The 20,455-nt window shown below is 40.8% G+C and overlaps 1 protein-coding gene across 1 annotated transcript in view; it reads right to left on the reverse strand.

The window, feature by feature from the left end:
• Nucleotides 1-2,700: 2,700 nt before the first annotated feature.
• Nucleotides 2,701-20,455, reverse strand: part of LOC117407098 (A disintegrin and metalloproteinase with thrombospondin motifs 5-like) — a 33,471-nt gene continuing 15,716 nt past the window's right edge. Inside the window, exons 2-8 of the mRNA XM_034011727.3 lie at nt 20,105-20,237; nt 11,431-11,598; nt 9,308-9,591; nt 8,709-8,892; nt 8,212-8,387; nt 7,734-7,909; nt 2,701-6,042 (exon numbers count right to left, since the gene is read on the reverse strand). Coding sequence (XP_033867618.3) covers nt 5,475-6,042; nt 7,734-7,909; nt 8,212-8,387; nt 8,709-8,892; nt 9,308-9,591; nt 11,431-11,598; nt 20,105-20,237 — 1,689 coding nt within the window. The 3' untranslated portion in view covers nt 2,701-5,474. The remainder of the gene's footprint in view (nt 6,043-7,733; nt 7,910-8,211; nt 8,388-8,708; nt 8,893-9,307; nt 9,592-11,430; nt 11,599-20,104; nt 20,238-20,455) is intronic.

The raw sequence follows: 20,455 nt of genomic DNA on the forward strand, positions 1-20,455 counted from the left end.
AGAATTCAAATGTCCCTTTGGAAGGGCTGAGGTCCAGCATTTGCAAGAAGTGTGTTTCGGTTTTGTTTATATTCGTTTGTGGGTTTTTTGTTTATCTTTTATAAATTATTATACAAAGAGACACTCCATCTGAGACATGCTATGTGCTGTGTTTGGTTTAGCGAAAAGCAGCTGGTGATTGGCCAGCTGCAGATCCCAACTGCCAGGTGGGTGTGTCCCCGCCGAGTGTCTCGTGATGAAAGGGAATTGCTGACACACCTCCAGGCTGCTGAAAAGCCCATGCTACCTGGACAAAGAACCTTTAAAACCCCCAAACCTCTGACCACTGCGTGTGTAACCAGGGTCAGGTAGCTATTATTAATGAGAACAGGGATTCGTTTAGGGATATTAAATCCCACAAGTACAGCGAGGTATGTCACTAAAGTAGCGCTCGTCGTGTTAACGGCAACCTTTTGTTTATAGTTTGTTTTCTCAGTGTTTTGTTTTGCCTTTTTGCATTTTCTGTTCCCATTCACTTTACTTTATGTCCTGTGTGCTACCATTGCTGGTAGTGTCACATGGTCATCTCTTTGTAAATAAATCCTGAGTAGAAAAGCGGCGTTTCGGCATGACTTCCTTGTCTCAGCGGATTACCCACAACCCCCTATCAGTCCCTTTAACACTTAAATGCATTTTAGATTCCTGCAACAATATGCCTGCTGTGTACAATGATACTCCTAACAGAAGAGAGTGTGGAGTAGCGGTTAGGGCTTTGGACTCTTGACCGGAGGATTGTGGGTTCAATCGCACATGGAGGACACTGCAGCTGTACCCTTGAGCAAGGTACTTTACCTAGATTACTCCAATTAAAAAATAAAACTGTATAAATGGGTAATTGTATGTAAAAAAAAAAAAAAAAAAAAAAAGTAATATCTTGTAACAATTGTAAGTTGCCCTGGATAAGGGCCTCTGCTAAGAAATAAATAATAATAACATGTTTTTTTCTTTGGATGGTGCTGTTGTAATTTCTGTATAGTGATAACCTGGCTATGGCCTTCATTTCGCAATAGTATGTTTTACTAGTGATAGTGAATAGTGATAGTGAATATGGGATATTCCAATACATTCTGTACACTGATTGAGACTCTGAAGCCATCATCTTCCCTTATCACTTGCTAGCCACTTGATGAGCCTTTTGTCTTCTGGGATACTTCTCTAAAGACAGGCCTTGATTCTCCAATTGCAGAGTCCCTCTGGGATGCAGATGCTCTGACTTATCGGACACCCACCGTAATGCCCCTTTCCAGTTCGGATGAATCTTTGCTTACTCATTTTCTTAAAGACGAAAACTTTAAGAATGAAGAAGTTTAAATGTTTGTAACCAGTCTCCCAGCAGTGCTGCTTTAAAATGCATTACTTCAGCAATACTGAATACAAACTTAGTCTTGCACTGCAGCACAGTATAAATGAGGCTAACATATGAATTTGGCATACAGATTCTTGTTAAACGGTTAATTAAAATATTGAATATTTAATACTAGATACACCTTGTTGTGAGCTTCTGTAGGAGTGATGGATATTAAACCAATAATTCAGATAAATCTGTAATTGGTATACTGTAACTGGAATACTAAGTTTGCAGTAAGCAGCAATGTTTTGCATAAAGACTCCACTTCTTATGATATATTTTTCTGAGTTTCAACAAACAGATAAACAAAATCACAGATACAAGTGATATCCTGTATAGAGTTAATCTCTCCCAGGAGCAGGACATGATGAGTTCAAAGGGTGTCTTGTATTAGGGGCTGTGTAAACCTGACAGTGTATGTGCCTCAGGTTTCTCTTCAGCTTCCAACTTTAGCTGCATATGCAATTGAACACACAAGGGGTCACTGTTGTTGAACCAATCAATCTGAGTTTGAAAGGATAAACTGTATTTGTACTGTGATGGTAAGTCCTACTGGTCGTGTGTTGTACAGTGTGTTAATTTTGCAGTTTTCCCATTGTTATACTGTAGTTTATCATAATTTACCATACTTGTGAAATACGGTTTAACATTCCTCTCCGAGTTAAACAATACTGGCCTGTGGTTTACCACACTTCCACTATGCTTTATTACACTTTATATTGGGCCACTGTTGTTTATATAAGGTGAGCGTGATTGTAATCTTTTATATTACACTGATATGCTGTTCAGATGATGAGTTGAGTCGGGTTTCAACAAACTTGCAGGAGTGTCAGTATGCAAATCATGAATAGCTAAACAGCATCGGTTGGCTTTCAGTGTAAGTCAAGTTACAGTGAACAATCAGAGAGGGTCAGAAATGGAAGAGGAGTGTGCAGGTGGGAGATGCATGGAGAACGAGGCAGTGGGAGAGTGGACTTCTGGAAATGTAAATATATTTTGGAGGCCAATCCAGAGATCTGAAGAATATTCTTCATCATAACAATATTTTTTTAGACAGAAAAGCCATTGTTAAAATACAAATAGCAACCAATGCTGTACATTATGTAAACTCGGCCAACACATGTACTTTACACACCCAAAAGAGAGAGGAATATGTGTATAGTTATATATACAGTGTCACTAGAGCAGACATTATTTTCTTAAAAAAAGAAACAGTAAGCGAAAATAATTTTGCACAATTCGTATTTCTTGTTAAATAATAATAATAATAATAATAATAATAATAATAATAATAATAATAATAATAATAATAATAATAATAATAAATTATTTAATCACATCGATTTTACATACCAGTTGTACAAACAATAAATTATTTCAGTGCTGTGTTCATCCTTTCCCTAGAGTAGCCCCCTCCCCTTCTGCAGGAAAACGGCTGAAGTATGAGGGGCTGTGTTTGCTGTCTGTGAGAAGTGCCTGATAGAAAGTTAACAATTGAATAGCAAGAGATTAAATGACTGCTGATGCTCTACCTCTTTCCCAGTTGAAATGGTACTGTGTGAGATCGAGCGACAGAGCTGTGCCCACCAATCAGTGTGTCTGGGTCAATTAGGGCTGGTATGTTAATCAGAGAGGGTGCCATGCTACAGTACTGTAGAACACAACCTGGTTAAGGTTGTCAAGTGAATCTGAAATACATTATCAGAGAAAAAAACGCTAGCTTAGTTAACTTCCTAGTGATTTTAAGTGAATCTTATACAAGGGGACAAACACCCTTCTGTGACCTCAGTGACACCTTTTTCATCCATTTGACTTAACCAGTACATATAACCATTGTATGTGAATAAGTTCACAATGGTGTCATCAACCTGCTGAGTTACACACCAACAAATCTATCAGGGCAGCCGGAACGTTATGCAAACGATACAATTTGAGAACTCACTTGAACTGTACTTGAACTCATCAGGGCTGTCTCTCAAAACCACATCACTTCCCCATGTCTAGACCTGGCTGCTGCATGCAAGTTCTGTACACTGAAAACATTCTGACTCCAGAGTTCTGACGGGACTGGTTAGCACAACAGTCACCTCACCAAACACCTGACTATGACCTGGATTGAGCAGTGTGATAGGAAAGGGGGTGGTCTGTACTCAAACACTCGCAAGCTTGTTTCTAGTGAGCAGAACTCAAATGACAGCACTCCTTTGAGTATTTCAGGAGTATAATGCCACCTTCTCTTAGGATATTAAGCTTGTGATAAAAAAAGAAAATAAACAGCTGATTGTGCCAGATCGATATAGGCTACCCGTTTATGGTTTTTGTCACTGATTTAAAATAATATTTCAAGTATGAGAAATGATTGGTTGTGAACTGGTGTAACTGGGAATACTGGTGTAAGTAATGGCACGTAGGTGTTGTGCACTGATAGGTCCTCATGAAGGCCCTGTTCAGTAAGTGTTCTGTTTGAACTCTTGAGTGTTTGAGCTTAGATCCTCTCTACCTGCAGGCTAATAAAATGACCACCTTTAAGCTGGCAGATACAGCTTCTGGGAGACAATTTAACTGAGGGAAAGCAGAGAAGAAGGGGGAGAGGAGGGGTGAGGGATGCGTTATCTTTGTGTCGTCACAGACAGAAATGCTTGGATTTTGTGTGTGTGTGTGTGTATATCTACAGTTGCTAAATCACTTGTATAATTTTCCTAAGTTTGTGGCAATACCGTCTTAGATTTCTAAAGGCTTCTAAATATAAATACAATTTCTTATGAATCAATTATAATTTTTGAGTGAAGGTGAAAAGCCTATGTATAGGTACACCTGAAAGGAAATCCTGAAAAAACTAGCAGAATCGCTGGTACACACTGCTATTCCTAGGTGTAGAGAGATATGCGTGTAGTGGTGCGTGTCTGTATGTTCATGGAGGGAGAGGTGGTCATACATGCTTTTCTGTCCCCAATCTCCCCTGGTTTGCATTTGCAGGATATCCAGGGCACACATTGTCATATTCTAACACTTTGATATTTCTAAAACACAAACAAAATAATCCATCTCCATTATTTCTCTTGACCATTTGAAGTATCAGTTCATGCTTTCATTTGGTCAGATGGAATACTTAACAGGATGGACTGCGCTCCGGTTAGAGCTAGGAGAATAAAAGTCTGCTTAAAGTGTCCTCCTCTGCTTTCCAGTCTCGCTTCCACCGCTGCTGGTCTCTCAGTAAGGTAATGCAGCTGAGGGGGGTCCGACCTGGAGCACAGCTCAGACTAACACATCCGAGAGGCAGCAGCACTTGCGTTGAGTTTTTGATACTGTCAGATTCCTCAAACTATGCAGTAAACCCCCAATAAAGCAGAGCCATTCAGTATCAAAACAGCATCAATACTAAGCCTACCTTTAGTGAAGAAAATAGATTATTATGAAGAAATAAGAGCTATATATGTGTGTGTTTTTCATTATTTTTTAATAAAAATAAAATTGATAACTTTGTGTCTAGAAGGCAATGTGCCTGATTTTCCACTGAGGGCAAGTTGCCCACGTCACACAATTACTGTGGTGTGGAAAATATAGCCAATGTGCAGTAGAACACGTGCAACATACAGTCAAGTGCAGTGTGCCAAATTTTGTCCAGAAAATGATTATTTAAATCACCTAAGATTCTGGTTTTTATTTTCAATATACTCATCTATGGGTTGGTTCCCATGATCAGTCTGACTTGGTCCACTTGATCAGATCATCTAAACTAATTAACTGGATCTTTTGAATAGTACGCTGCATTGGGATTTTCTAGTCCTGAAGTTAGTCTGCTTGAAGTGGACTAAACCACTGGTACGCAGCAACTGATACAGTACGTTTTCAGTGGCCAAAACTGTAACACCGCTGAATCCCCAAAAAACTCAAACCAAGGCCTACTACTGTTTGGAATCAGTGAGGCTTAGCTGCACTCCAGAACTCTTGTCTGATCACCCTGTCACAGCCCTCACATTGTTAAAAAAACAAGACAACAAAAAAAACAGACAATAATAATAAAAATAATAACAATAATATTAACAACAATAATATGATACACAAAAAGAGTTTGGAACCACAGGCTTCAACACTTTTTTAGCAGACACTGTTTAAAGGCAGAGGGTCTCTGCTTCAGCTGGCACCCCTTGGCCAGTTTGTTGGGCCTGTCTTGGCACTGTACAGTCCGTGTCTGCCAGCCTGTGTCGCAGGTCCGAGAGCAGGCCAGCCAGGGCCCTGTCACCCACTGTGGGGTTTGTGGTGGCGCTGGTGCCTTTTGTCCCTTGCCCTGGGGAGTCGCGGATGCTGGCGGGGCCAGTTTCTTGGGCATGAAGAAGCTGTAGCGCACGTCGAGGGCCTGGCGTGCATCGGTGGCCAGAATCTGCACGACGATGACCTCCCGCAGTGAGCCCGGGCCCATGCTGTGCAGGAAATCGTCGCGCTGGCTCCATCCGCTGTAGTTCATGATCGTGCCGTTGAGGTCGATGATACTTTCCGAGGTGGAGATCATGAACTTGCCATTCACCAGGTAGTCGCCGTTCTTTTTCTTGAGCGCCAGGTAGGCGGTGTAGCGTGGCTGGTCTTTGGGCTTGAACTGACGGATCTTGATGTGCGTAGAACCCGCTGGGATCGTCACCACATCTGTGTAGCCCTTACTGTGAGAGGGAGGGAGTCCATTATTCTGTCTCCATTACAGAAACAACAACATTACACTATAGGGCAGCAGTGTGGAGTAGTGGTTAGGGCTCTGGACTCTTGACCGGAGGGTTGTGGGTTCAATCCCCAGTGGGGGACACTACTGTTGTACCCTTGAGCAAGGTACTTTACCTAGATTGCTCCAGTAAAAACCCAACTGTATAAATGGGTAATTGTATGTAAAATAATGTGATATCTGTATAATATGAAATAATGTATAATGTGATATCTTGTAACAATTGTAAGTCGCCCTGGATAAGGGCGTCTGCTAAGAAATAAATAATAATAATAATAATAATAATAATAATATATGTATTTGTAAGAACCAATAGACACCAATTTGGTATGTAAAAACTACATTCACTAACTTATTTAGAAGTGAAGTCGAATAAATAATCAAATAAATCAACTGACACCTTATTAGAATTCTTAATATCTTCTGGAAAGGCATTCCAGAACTAGATTTTCTATCACATTGTGTACTCCTTGTTTTCAGTTTAAAAAAAAAACCAAACATTTGGTGCCATTGAAGGATTACAATAATGGGGACAGGTCGTTTGATGAATGAATAGTCAGGCGGTGCTCTGAAATTAAATTGGTCAGCTGTAAAACTTACAGCTATGGACAGAAGCTTTGCATCACCCTACAGAATTAACTCATTCTGCTTCATAAAGTTGAATGAAACCTGCTGAAAAATGTTACGTTAACATACCGAATTACATACCGCTTTGTAGTGTTCCATATACTTAACAAAAAAAAGAAAAAAAATTGACATTTCAAAATCTAACATGAAATATTCTACTATTATTATGGCTTCCAATATACTCTTGCAATATCATTTTGTAGTTTCTTTGATTACACAATGTTAAATAAAATATTTAAATTACGCTCCTATAGTTTTTTTTTTTTTAATGATGTCTCAATCCTACAATTCTTTTTTATTTTTATTTTTTTAAATTTAGTCATCGCCAATTTTTTACCCCGGTTTTCTCCCCAATTTAGCATGCCCAATTATTATCTGTATCCCCGGCTCACCGCTCGCAACCCCCCCGCCGACTCGGGAAATGGAGGCTGGAACACGCGTCCTCCGAAATGTGCTCCTGCCAAGCCATCATTTTTCGCACTGCAGATCCACAGCAACGCCACCAGACCTATAGTGCCGGAGGACAACACAGATCTGGCGGCTCCACTACAGAACCACAGGCGCCCTATCGGCCACAGGGGTCGCTGATGCGTGGTGAGCCGTGGATTCTCCTGCTGACCTAGCCCTCCCTACCCGGGCAGCGCTCAGCCAATTGTGCGCCGCCCCCTAGGAACTCCCGGTCACGGTCGGCTGTGACATAGCCTGGATTCGAACCTGCGATCTCCAGGCTATAGGGCACATCCTGCACTCCGCATGGAGTGCCTTTATTGGATGCGCCACTCGGGAGCCCCTCAGTCCTACAATTCTAAGTGATGCTAAACTTTTGGCCATAGCCTTAGAGAGACAGTAAAGATTGCATGGTGTGTTTTACAAACTACCTCCAATTCCCTACCACAGTGCATTACACTCTCTTTAAAACTATACAGTGACAGTTTTGTACCCTAGTTCATGTGTTATTTTTGCCCCCTGGACAGAACGGCTCTCTAATACAGATTATCCCCCAGTTACCTTTTCTTAGTGAAGTTGCCAATGACCTTGATGCACCCAGAGTTGTCTCCCCCGCAGATTCCACACTTATCGAAGTGCAGCTTGGAGCCGATGATCCCGTCACAGCCCGTCCGGACACACTTCCCTCTCACACACACCGAGTTGCTGTAGGGCCGGCACTCTGTCCCATCAATCACCTAGGGAGGGGACAGAGAAAGAGGGGGGTAATATTGTTGGGGAGGGGTCCTGAATATCAGCCTGCTTGTTATATTTCCATCTCCTCACTACAGTTTTTTAAACACATTTTTGATAACATTGCACCTCACCACTGCAAACCACTTACTAATCAGGGGAATCGAAGATCATATTCCCCAAATTGTTCCGAATTTATCTGATAAATAGAGTTCTTCATAGTTCCTTTATGTTCTTTATGTGAGTGACAAAAGCTCAGTGCAGTATGTAAAAGAATTCCACGGGTCAGAGTGAGGCATCAGCTCACCTTCTGAGAGAAGACAACGTAGTAACCGGTGCCCTTGGCGCGGCAGGTCAGCTTGCATGTGTCTCCTGGCAGGACACCAGCGTATTTGGGGACCCACTCAACGAAAGTCTTCACTCCCTTGGGGTCAGTCTGGTACCCGTTCCGCGCCTCACACTGCTCCAGCCGGAAACTCTTACCTGGGAGGGAAACCACAAGACCCTCCTCAGCACACCAACATACTATGGGCAGATGAACTGAGGAACTAGTGCCGTAAGGATAAAGCCTGGTTGCTTTACACACTTTACAAATGATCCTTTATAGACCCCTATAAAAAGTTGACCACAGTAAATTTGCACTGTAACGCTGTTTGTACCATATGTTACTGTGGGTGACCATTGTTTTAAACATGATTTACCATGTTTTCACATGCTTTCACTATACCTTAAAACACTTTGCTTTTGACATGGTATACTGCAACTTTTTAGAAACTAAATGTTTATTTGGGAAGCTGTACTCACTGTTTGCGGGACAGGGCCCTTCATTGCAGGAGCGGTAGATGGCTCGTTTACCAGTGCAGAATCTGCCGTTGTTGCGTGGGGCTGGGTTGTTGCATTGCCGCCGAGCAAACTGCACACCCCCTCCACAGGTTCGAGAACACTGAGCCCACGACCCCCAGGAACTCCAGCTACCATGGTTCGAGGCCTGGGACAGAGACAGAGAGACAGAGAAAGAGAGAGAGAGAGAGAGAGAGAGAGAGAGAGAGAGAGAGAGAGAGAGAGAGAGAGAGAGAGAGAGAGATGGGTAGTAACAGGGAAATACAAGCTAGGGACAATTACTTTCCAAATCGAACTGCATGTTAAAAAGCTGAAGATGAACTGAAGGTGAAGGTGGTGAGTGATTGAGGAGAAGAATAATTCAGCTAGATATAAAGCCAGATAAATGATGATAACCAAGTAAACAACACACAATTCATTAATGAGCATGAAGGCCAACTCCGCGTTGTTACATGTTAACACTGAAGTTGTTTGTGGAGATCTATGAAACAAACAGCACAGTGTAGAGCTGGTTCCTGTCCCCTGTGAGGCCCCCGAGCAGAGAGAGTGTTGCCGGTACTCACAGAGTAGTACTTTTTCCTGGTCTTGTCCACGCACTTGCCATGGAGACAGATGCGTCCCTTGCCACAGGGCGTCCCCTCCACACCGGGCAGCTTCTTGGTGAGGCAGACCATCTGTCCCTGCCGAATCACCGCACACCACAGCCGTGCACACACGTCCATGCCAGGGCACACCGTGTACTCGGGTCCGAATGCCAGCTTGCACTGCCGGATTGCATCATAACTCTGACCAGGCAGCTCCTCCGGGCCCAGTAGAGGGCGTCGTGGGGAATCCAGTAGACACTCGCCTGGGGAGGACAGACTTTGTCAATTACTCTACATGCTCTCCGAATATTTAAACTTTACGAACAAACATTGAAATCGATCACTTATTTAGAACTTTGGTAAACGCTCAATACAATATTGTGGAAGATGACGTGTGTACAACACTGAGGTGTTATGGAATAGACTATGCCTAAATACTAATAATGAAATAAACCACCTTACACTGTAAACTGTAGTTACTACTGTTTAAACAGCCAGGCCAGCAACTTCACATATTTCTGATAACATTTTAAATTCTTAACTAATACTGCTGCTGACAACTAGTTCATTATCACTGAATCTTTTTTGTTAACGCTGATGTTTTCATTTTGTTAGCATTTATTTTACGGATGCTAAAATTATTTTGAATAACATGAACATTGTTATTCAGATCTCAGACTGAGGCCCTTGCTCTGTGCAGTTCAAGATTAGTCATAGTGATATTTTTTCCTTCCAATTTTGCAGTTATTTTTATTTTTAAAAGAAAAACAACTCTGTTCATGTTATAAGGCTAGTATGACAAAAAGGGAAACGTATGCTGGCTTTCACGATTGATCATACTTTGCACATCCACCAAGCTTATTTGAACAAAAAATATATAATTTGCCAAAATTTCTAACTGTGAGCCACTAGCCGTCCGTCTCTATCCCCCAAGGTACTGCTACTTAACAATTAGTGCTGAAGTAGTGGTTTATTTTTTCTTTTACATGATTCTGACTGAGCTGAGAATGTGCCAAACATACCATTGTGTGGATGAATCATCAACACAAATCTAAACAAGAGCCGCTGTGCTGCATTTGTTTGTTTTGGCTGTACACTTGCATGTTTTTAGTTTGGGTCCCTGTTCCTCAAGTCACCTCTTCTGTCACTCACTCTGCCCCATGCAAATCATGAGCTAAGGACAGTACAGAACCCTAAGGATGATTCCTACTGTGGGGTAGCTGATATAAAATGAGACTGACACTTAACACTGGCTACATAAACAACATGTATATAACTGATTATGGTCTGAGGGTGATTTGAACTTGAAACTATTGTTTTGAGAAGTGGTTAAAGTCACAAACTTCCACTACCAGTCTGGGACCAAAAATGAATTATATTTCTAATACAAACTATAAACTGTGATTTATATATTGTTTTAAAGACTACTATGATCATAAAAATAATACAATGTTTAAACTACAGCTGTAAGCTTTTCTTTTTTAATTTGCATCGTATTTGGTGCCATCACGTGATTACATTTTAGTAGCTTAAGTGTAGCCTGGTGCAAATTTCATCTTTGAAACTGATGGATCGATAGACACTAGCAGGCACAGAGTTACTTGGTTTAGACTGGGTTATGTGTGATGTAAGCGATTTGTGTTTTGGGTGTGTGAGAATGGGTGGAAGCAGTAATTTTGGATTGTATCAGGAACCCGCTGAGTTATTTGAGGACCAAGCTGGTTTATAGTTTTTGTACTCTTTCTCTTTTAAGGTAGAAGCAAATTTAGAACAAAACAAATATCTGTACTACTTATTAAAATAAATACATTGTTATTATAGATATGTTGTTTTCCATAAAGCGTACAGCTAAATATATTTGCAATTCTCCTGTGATATTCACTCGCAACCTTGAGGAAATTGTTCAAACCTTCTGCCTCTTAAGCTTAAAGCAAGTGCAGCTACTCAAGATCTTCCAGCTCCCTGTCCTTCATGCTCTCTCACCCTTTCCCCTCTCTGTCTCTTACTCCTCTCTCCTCCTCTCTCTCCCTTTCTCCCTCCTCCTCCCTTTGTCCCTCTCCCCACTTTCTCCATCCTTCCTTCCTGGTTCCCTCCTCTCCTACCGTGCCCGTCGTCAAAAAAGTCTGTGATGGTGCTGGAGGTGCACTTGCTCCAGGGTTTGGAGGCGTCAATGCTGGTCAGGATGGATGACATGAGACGCTTGTCCTCCATGGCTCCAAAGTTCTCCTCGCAGTACTTGGAGTCGTCGTGGGAAAGCCCCAGGAGGTGACCTGCCAAGGTGAAACCAAAGACACTCATACACTATACTAGAGTCCACAACTGCACACAGCGCTTCATAAAGACATTTTGTTACATCTCACTGACATAGCACATTCTCTCAAGTGCCTTATTGTTTTGCTGCTACAATGCTATCATTACAGCTCACTTGTCAAGTCAGGAGTGCTGTAATCTGTAACATAGGAGGTTAATGGTGTGGCGGCAAGAAAAATAGGCTTTAAAAACAAAGTTCAACTAAATGTTTAACAGAAAAACAGTATGGGAACATGTATATCTATCTATCTATCTATCTATCTATCTATCTATCTATCTATCTATCTATCTATCTATCTATATATATATATATATATATATATATATATATATATATATACACAACATACTGTATGTGTACAACATACAACATACATTTAAAAAGCCTTGAAGGATGTGGACAAATATAAGTTGACCAGTCATGACTATTTTGTTTAAAAAAAAAGGCAAAACTAAATAAATAAATAAATAAATCACATCTATTCGTGATTCAGTTCTGTTTAGCCCTACTAATAATTAAAGAACGTTTTCTGAGATCAGTGACTTGTTAGCTCATTATCAATTCCTTTGGGGCTCCAAGGCAATTAGACCAGGAGCAAGAGCTTTTAGTCAATAAGTTGTCACATTCCCAGCCAGCGTAGGTGGAGAGGATGGGGTGGTATACAGTTGCTATGTTCTAGACAATATGGGTGCTGTGGCAGGACAAAAGCCCTTAATGTAAATATGTGTGTTTGGGAATGTAAGGTTGGCAGGGATGGGTTTAAATCTGTCCCTGCCAGCAATCACAGGCGTGGCCATTCCCCAAGTAGGTAATTGATGCAAATTGGGGAGTGGCCACATGTATATAAGGAAGGAGAAAGCTTTTATCTGGGAGAGGGAGTAGGTTACTGTTTAGGTGAGTGTGTGAGTGTGTGAGTGTGTGAGTGTGTGAGTGTGTGAGTGTGTGAGTGTGTGAGTGTGTGAGTGTGTGGTGTTTTTTGAGAACTTGGTCATAGAAGGTGAATGCCTAGCCTGACAGCTGAATTGTTTTGTTTAACCTTTTATTTTAGCTCTTGTACCTGTTTATTTGTTCGGGTGTTTTGTTGTTTGTGTATTAAAAGTATGCATACGCGCTTGAACTGCAAAAACAAAAACAAACAAACAAAAAAAGTTTTTAGACAAAAGTTTAATAATCGAATTATCACTACAAAATGTGTTAAGAAATTTCAGAAAAACAAGTTATGAATGAGCCATATACATACATTTTTTATTAGTCTTTCTGCAACCAAGAGCAAAAATCTCAGAATGGATATTACAGTGACATGAACAGTTTACATTCTCCTTTAAAAGAGAAGGGAAGCAATGAACATTTTCCAATGGCCTGTAAAGATTTAAACGATGGGAAATGAACCCTGTCTTTATTGCTGAGAGGTCACTGAAATATAAGGTTTTTGCAAGTCAAAGCTGGCTTAAAGTTGCAATTAATACACTGCTAAATCCAGCATTTCCTTTATAGAATTTCCATTACAGTAACACACCCCTGCCAGGGCTCAGGTTCTAAACGGAGTGCCAGTGTAGTAGAATGATTCCTGCAGTAGTGTTGCCAGCTTGACTGCCACCAGGCCCAGTCTCTGCAGGAATAGCTGTTCCCTGTTTAGATAAATTACTGTTACATTTTCTGTACTTTCGCTTATCACACTGTGGCTCCATTTCTGTCCCAGTGTTGCACCTAAATCTATAACTTTACACCACACCAGTAACGTCTAGAGTAAAGTTACCCATGAAAAACAACTTTCAATTTACAAAATTAATAATGCACAACCTAACTGTATATACATGTTGTTTTTTTTTTTTTTAAACCACCCTAATTGACTCCCTTTGTCCAGTCTTAGTCTTAGTTGTGAAAGCTGAGGGACTGGGTGGGAGGCAGTGTAACTGTATTGGTTACAGCTAAGGGACTGGGAGGGAGGCAGTGTTGCCTAGTGGATAGAGCTGAAGGACTGAGACCGTGGCAGTGTGGCTGATGGTTAGAACTGTGTGGCCTAGTGTGGTCTAACATTTTGTATAAAGTTTAACTAAACAATTATCACAATTATTTTGGCTGAAAATGTAAAAATGCTTCTGCAGCTGTGAATTCCATTATCATCACAGCGTTTACTCATGTCCTGCTCTTCATTCAAACATCACTTTCCAATTGAAGCTGTGATCTGCTGTCTGGATGTGGGCCTGATATAATATTTTAAATCATGTCTGTTACCATCTCAAACGGAAACATGGAAAAGAGTTTGTTAGTTTGAAGCTCTGAAGTCCTGAAATGCAGCATGCCACAGTGTAGTGGGGTAGGGATGTTTCCATGATACAATAATTGCAAACCACGACTAACGGTTCATTTAAACACTCCCACGCACAATTAGCGGGATATTTGGAACCACAGTCCAGTCTCAGTCCAGGGTATTTTCACTTTGGTAACCTAAAGCACCCCCTTCACAAAGGACTTAAACACTCCAGCCAGGGGCATGCCAAGGGGATGATAAATGCTGGGTTTTTTTTATGTTGATACAGTATTATTATTATTTTTTTATTATTATTATTTGTTTTATCCAAGGCGACTTACAGAGACTAAGGTGTGTGAACTATGCATCAGCTGCAGAGTCACTTACAACTATGTCTCACCTGAAAGACAGAGCACAAGGAGGTTAAGTGACTTGCTCAGGGTCACACAATGAGTCAGTGGCTGAGGTGGGATTTGAACCAGGGACTTCCTGGTTACAAGCCCTTTTCTTTAACCACTGGACCACACAGCCTCCTATGTGAATGTGCTATGAATCTGAGGAAGTCTCCCATGAGAGGCCTGGCTCACTGTGGTGGTGTTTTTGACCCAGTCAACACATCTCTCTCTGATTATAAGATTTTAATCATACTCAGAACTGAGGTAAACAGCATGGGCTGGTTTATAGAACCCTGTTTAATCTCAAGCAAATATATTAAAGTGCTATTTACATGGTTTTTATAGTATTTATAGAGAGAAAAACAATATAAAAACCTAAGGATTAGAGGCAATTCAAATTTAGAGGACAAATCAAAAGTGGAATGGCCCTTGCAGGGCATACAGTGATCCTTTAAAAACTTCCAAATGCTTTGCAAATACAAGTGAATTGTGAGCTGCTTCAGCATGCATGGGAATGCAGACTGCATGTCATCTGCGTGATTATGGAGCGGGGTTTCTTCCTCTTTGTTTTGCCGGCTCTGTTTGAATTGTGGTGCCAGCGAGGAAACAGATGATCGTTTGAAGTGCAGCCAGAGCCCAGATGAGGTGTGAGTGCCAGGCATTCCCCACGTGTGTTCAGTCTGCAACTCTTAACCACTTGCGGCTCCTCACTAGCCCCAAGCTGTGCTGCCAAGCAAAATCAAACTACGCGCCTGATATCCTTTCACATTCTATACTGGCGTGGATGGAATAGTAGAGATCCACACACCAAGATGCCAGGGTACACAACCCTGCTTAACCCTTTCCAGTCCCTGTCCGACATCATCAAAATGGCACCATACACAGGTCCCTAGTCGTTTTTTCTCCGGAAAAAACAGAGAAAAGCTTTGAATGGCCGAGAGATGTTTATGTTTGGATATGTGTTCCTCTGTGTGGTCTGGCTGGTACGTAGTTCTCAGTTTCCCAGTCACCTGGCAGCACGTGCCACACTCTAATCTCTGCCAGCACAGCTCCACACTTCAAACACCGCATATCACTTTTATCCTCCTAATTGGATAATAGGAGCTAAGTATCCATATGACTGTAATTCTCCGCTCACTTTTCAAAGCGTGTAGATCTGGAACTAATTGCAATATACTGCATAGCTTTTAACTGCAGCAGCTGGACTGTGTTTGATTTTGCAAAGGGGAGATAGAGAGGTGGCACTGGGGTAATCAGTGAGGCAGGGGACGTGGGGGCTCGAGGGTAGGACTTTCATCGCAGGGCTAACTAAACCTAGCCCATTAATCCAGTGCACCGCAACACAGTGTGTAGGCTTTCTGTGTTGTCCCCAGATTGGTGCTATGGCTCTCACCTTCTCTGTTCCTGACTATACAATTGAGGTACAGGGGAGACGTGAATGTGTGCCTGTTCTGTAGAATCAATCCATGCGGCAATGATCCATTTTATAATAATAATAATAATAATAATAATAATAATAATAATAATAATAACCAAATTTTCTGGCACGTCTAGTAAAAACAAAGAAAACACTTCACATTAAGTCATTTTCTATTACTCTATATCAAGTTATAGGCATAACCCTTGCTTCAATCCTAAACTTAAACCAATCATTATTAACTGTTATTACTGGGGGGCCTGAGAAAACAATCACCTTACTTAGTGGCCAGTTATAATGAAGCTTGATCAAAATGAATACAGGCTTATAGTCTGGGCTGAGTGAGGGTTCTACTATTGAGTCCCCAGAGTCAGCAGAGTTTAATTGAGACAGATTTATTTTCTTTGCAGTTTTATTTGATCTTTGACCTCTATTTGAGGTATTTTTCGAATTTGTGTTTTTTCTGGGCTGTGCTTAAGGGTAGTAAGTGTCCTAGCAGCAATGGAAAGGTTGAGGTAATATCCTGGTAGAAATTCCTGACAAAATGGAATAGAAAGTGACATATCTGACACTGGTGCTGCATGAAAACATTCCTTTGACACATAAACAAGACTTTTACACCAAACCTCATAACCCGTAAACGTTCTTAACATGCAGCAAAGTCAGCTTGAACTGACAGAAGGAAAGGGTGTGGATGGCAGGTGACTTCAAGCTATGTGCCTGCTTTTAAAAATGGCAATAACCAAACAATATGAATTGATGGGTCATTACAAGGTGTTTATAAAGTGGACGACACGGGCGCAGGCTATAATTAGGCAACATGGATGCTATAAGAGCTTCCCCTTTAAGCTCTGTGAGCACCAGCCATGCAGTCCTGGGCTCCTCAGCAGAGACTACTGAATGAAAAGAATGGGGTTAGTTTTGTCGGTTACTGGTCACTAGTGTCCTGAGCTAGCTTTAAACCCTGGCCTCCAGAAGTGAAATGCATGAAACGCTAGTGAATTACTGTAGCTCCCCCAAGCACCTTCCCCCCCCAAGAAAAATCTAATACAATAGGTCTTGTTACAAAAACTCTTAAGAAACAATGTAGGTTTTAAATCCTTTAAATTATAATATTGTGCACATAGTGTTATGCAAAATGGACAGTTTTTAAATGTAATTGTAGTGAGCAATAAAGCAGTGCAGACTTTGTATTGGAGGAAACTGTGTCCCTCTTGAGATTTCTTGCGATGCCCATGGAAAGGTGGGAGATCTCTTTAAAACTACCACAGCTGTGCTGAGACATTCAACACTGACATCTATAGTAACCCACAATATGTCAAACTCTACTGAAGTGCCTTTACTGATGTAGTGATGTAGTGATGTACTTCAAAACAATCAGTCTCTCCATCGTCTCCCCCAAACAGAGTCTACAGCTTCTCAAGTTCAGTATTGTAGTATTCTCTAATGGACTGAATGAACTTTAAACAGTATTCTGCACTACCAATGTCACTTCTGCACAATAAACAGTTCAACATCATTGTCACTGGACTGGTGCCTTTTTCTACACTCATCTATAATGCACATACCCCTGGTCTCGCATTCAATGAAGTCAAATTAATTTGTATAAATGTATAAATTATCGCTCATCTCCAATATGGACAACAATTCAAATTAAACAAAAGAGACAGTTATAACTTCCCACTTAATATGCAGCATTCTTAACTTCATTATCACTGGACTGAACTTCCCCTTTTTACAACTCATCCATAATGCACATAACCTTATACAAGTTTACCAAGGCAAAGTTGCATGGCAATTTAGCAGTTTTTTCATGCTTTTAATTTTTTTAATTTATACTATGCATTGTGGTTTACAATAGTTGGCCATGCTTTTCAATATGCTTTACCATTGGGCTCTACAGTACTTAATTCTGATTGTTGATGCTTTATTATACTTTGCTATCCTTTCACTATGGAAAACTTTTATAAGAGTATCATTGGTCTTGTAATGATGGAAAATTAATTAGCATAAGATTTATACACCATCGCTCATCTCTGATATAGACATCAATTCAAATTAAACAAAAGAGCCAGTCATATCCCACAACTCCCCATGGCCTGGAGCTGTGGGAATCAGTGTGGGAGTCTCAAATTCGATTATATTAGCATTTCACTGTCGCCAGCTTAGTAACTGCGGAAGTTTCACTCCAGAGAGCTTTGCGTGTGAAATGAACTCACAGATGCCTAATAAAGGTATCTGGGGAGACCGGGGCAAGTTCACAATTTAAACAGCCTAAAGCAAACCTATTTTCCATACTGTAATTCCAAAATATTTCTTTCTTTGGTGCAGCACAGCCAAATCTGTGCTAGAATCCCATCTTGGGGACAACACAGCTGTGGGACAATGTCACAACTGTGACCCCAAGTGCAGCCTGACTTGGTACAGGAGGGTAGGGTACACTTTTTAATCAGAGAGTGGTGAGTGTAGCCACATTGTAGACACTGAATCAATGGGATCCTTTAAGATCCGACAAAGCTCTGGGATCTATCAGCTACTACTGTTCTTAATGTGCACATGGCTTAAAATATGTTGCTTCTTAGACCCAAAAGATGATAATCTAGCTAGGTTTGTCTAAAATGCACCAAAGCAGGAATATTTTGTCATTATCAGCAAAATTGTAACATGGACCTTGTAACATGGACCTTTTTCTTCCCATAGTAAAAGATGCTTCAGACTTCATAGAAATAGCATGAAATCAGAAATCAGAAATTCCCTATCACACTTTTCTGTACTAATGCAAAGGCTCAATGTACCCCACTTTTCCTAACAGCAATGCTATGTCTACAACTTGCTATGTTACACAACACTCTCTTACTCATTGCAATTATAATAGCATTATTTATTGCATTTATCAAATGCCTATGAAGTAAGTTTTTTCGAAGCCAAAATCTCATATGTTGTTAAGAAATGTTCAGATGTAAAATGTTTTCTTTTTCACATTAGAAAACTATTCAGTATCACCAGCCAATCAGTTTCCAGCTATAGTGGGCATTAATACACAGTAGATGCCCGCTGGAATGTCACTGCATCACTGGTAATCCAATTTAAAATCAATCTGCGCAAGTACTGGCTTTTGCTTTTTGACTTGCTGTATTTTTAATCATAGTTCACATCTATTGGACAGTAAATACTAAACAAAGACACAATTGGTCTAAATTCATTTTATTATCCACCAAAACCACCCCATCAATACTTTGCATCGATTAAAACAACCAATCCTGTACCTGCAAATGCCAAGTCAGCCAATCATTGCCTGTCAGCTCAACTAGAGCGCAGACAGCATCTTTCAACAACAACAAAGTGAGACACGGACAGTTCAGTAATATTAAGCTATCTGGCACTGTTCAGATAAACTATAAGCAGCCCCGACAAGTAAAACAGTTATTTGTTAATATAGCATTTTTTTTTTTTCTAATTATGTGTGTGATCCTTTGTGAAGATTTTTGGGACTATTTTGTTAAAACGTTTCCCAGCGGAAGGGTACCTGACGAATCATTACAAGTTCAAGGTAAATGGAGGTTTCAAAGTGCTTTTTAAAGAGAATGATGAGAAAAATAATTTTTTCTAATAGCGACAGTGCCCTCTTGACGAAGGCTCTACTGTGTGTAGTGACTTTGACTTTCGTTAGCATCCTCAACTTCAGTTCGGGATGCATAACTCCAGTCACAGTCAACTAACACATGGTAGAACCTTCATCAACGGGCACTACCGCTTAAATAATTCCCATAAATAGGCATTCACGACAGTACATGCACTTTCTGTCAGAGCATTAATGATCCTCTGCTTCCTTTTGTGCCATTAACTGAGAGTGCTACAAAATGCCTGCTATTGTGCACCATTATATTTCAATGTGTGTATCCCCTGTAATGCAATAAAAGAGCTTGTTATGAAATATTACAAAACACTTAGGTTCAACATCGACAAGTAATAAATGTGACTTTAACAGAAGCCTGGGCACACCCTTGGTGTCAGGTATAATGAGACTTTTTAAACTCAGCCACGTAAAACACAGCAAACACTTTCCTTTAATTCATCAGAAGTTACCTTTAATTACCATGTAGATATTCGGTTAGCTTGGAGGCCCAGTTGATTGCTCTAGTCTTTAGAGTATGGTGGACTGAATGGATGACAACATGAGGGTTCATCAGTCTTTTGACATACTACAATATATTGGGGATGACTTTCAAAGCTTGTTTTCTAAAAAGTCTAAATTACTCAAAATCTTAAAAAAAAAAAACCCTAAAGTTACAAAATGAGAAATAAACACCCAACTTAAACTGTGTTACTTGCTGTGTGGTGTTTGTTCTCCTTTTGGTAAAAATAAGTAAAAACCCCATTGGGGCTGTGTGATGGGACGTACCAATCTCGTGTGCCACGGTAAAGGCAGCGTGCAGGCCGTCGTCCTCGATGACAGCACAGCTCCTCTCGGGGGAGCAGATGGTCCCCACGTCTGCCATGCCCAGCGTGTCACAGGAGTGGTGTCCGCACAGGTCCTGGCCAGGAGAGAAACCACAGTCAGACACTCAACACTGACTGCTTCAGCCAAACCCAAAGGATCACACACTGCACTGACATATTCAAGGGGAATTAGGCTGTACCACCATGATATGGACCTTGTAATTTTTTTTTAAATGGAAAAAGATTTAACTTACACCTCACTAAACATATTATACCTATCATATCTAGTCCACTCCTGTGCAACCAGGGCTGC

The sequence above is a fragment of the Acipenser ruthenus genome, chromosome 8, assembly GCF_902713425.1.
Source record: "Acipenser ruthenus chromosome 8, fAciRut3.2 maternal haplotype, whole genome shotgun sequence".
Classification (NCBI taxonomy): domain Eukaryota; kingdom Metazoa; phylum Chordata; class Actinopteri; order Acipenseriformes; family Acipenseridae; genus Acipenser; species Acipenser ruthenus.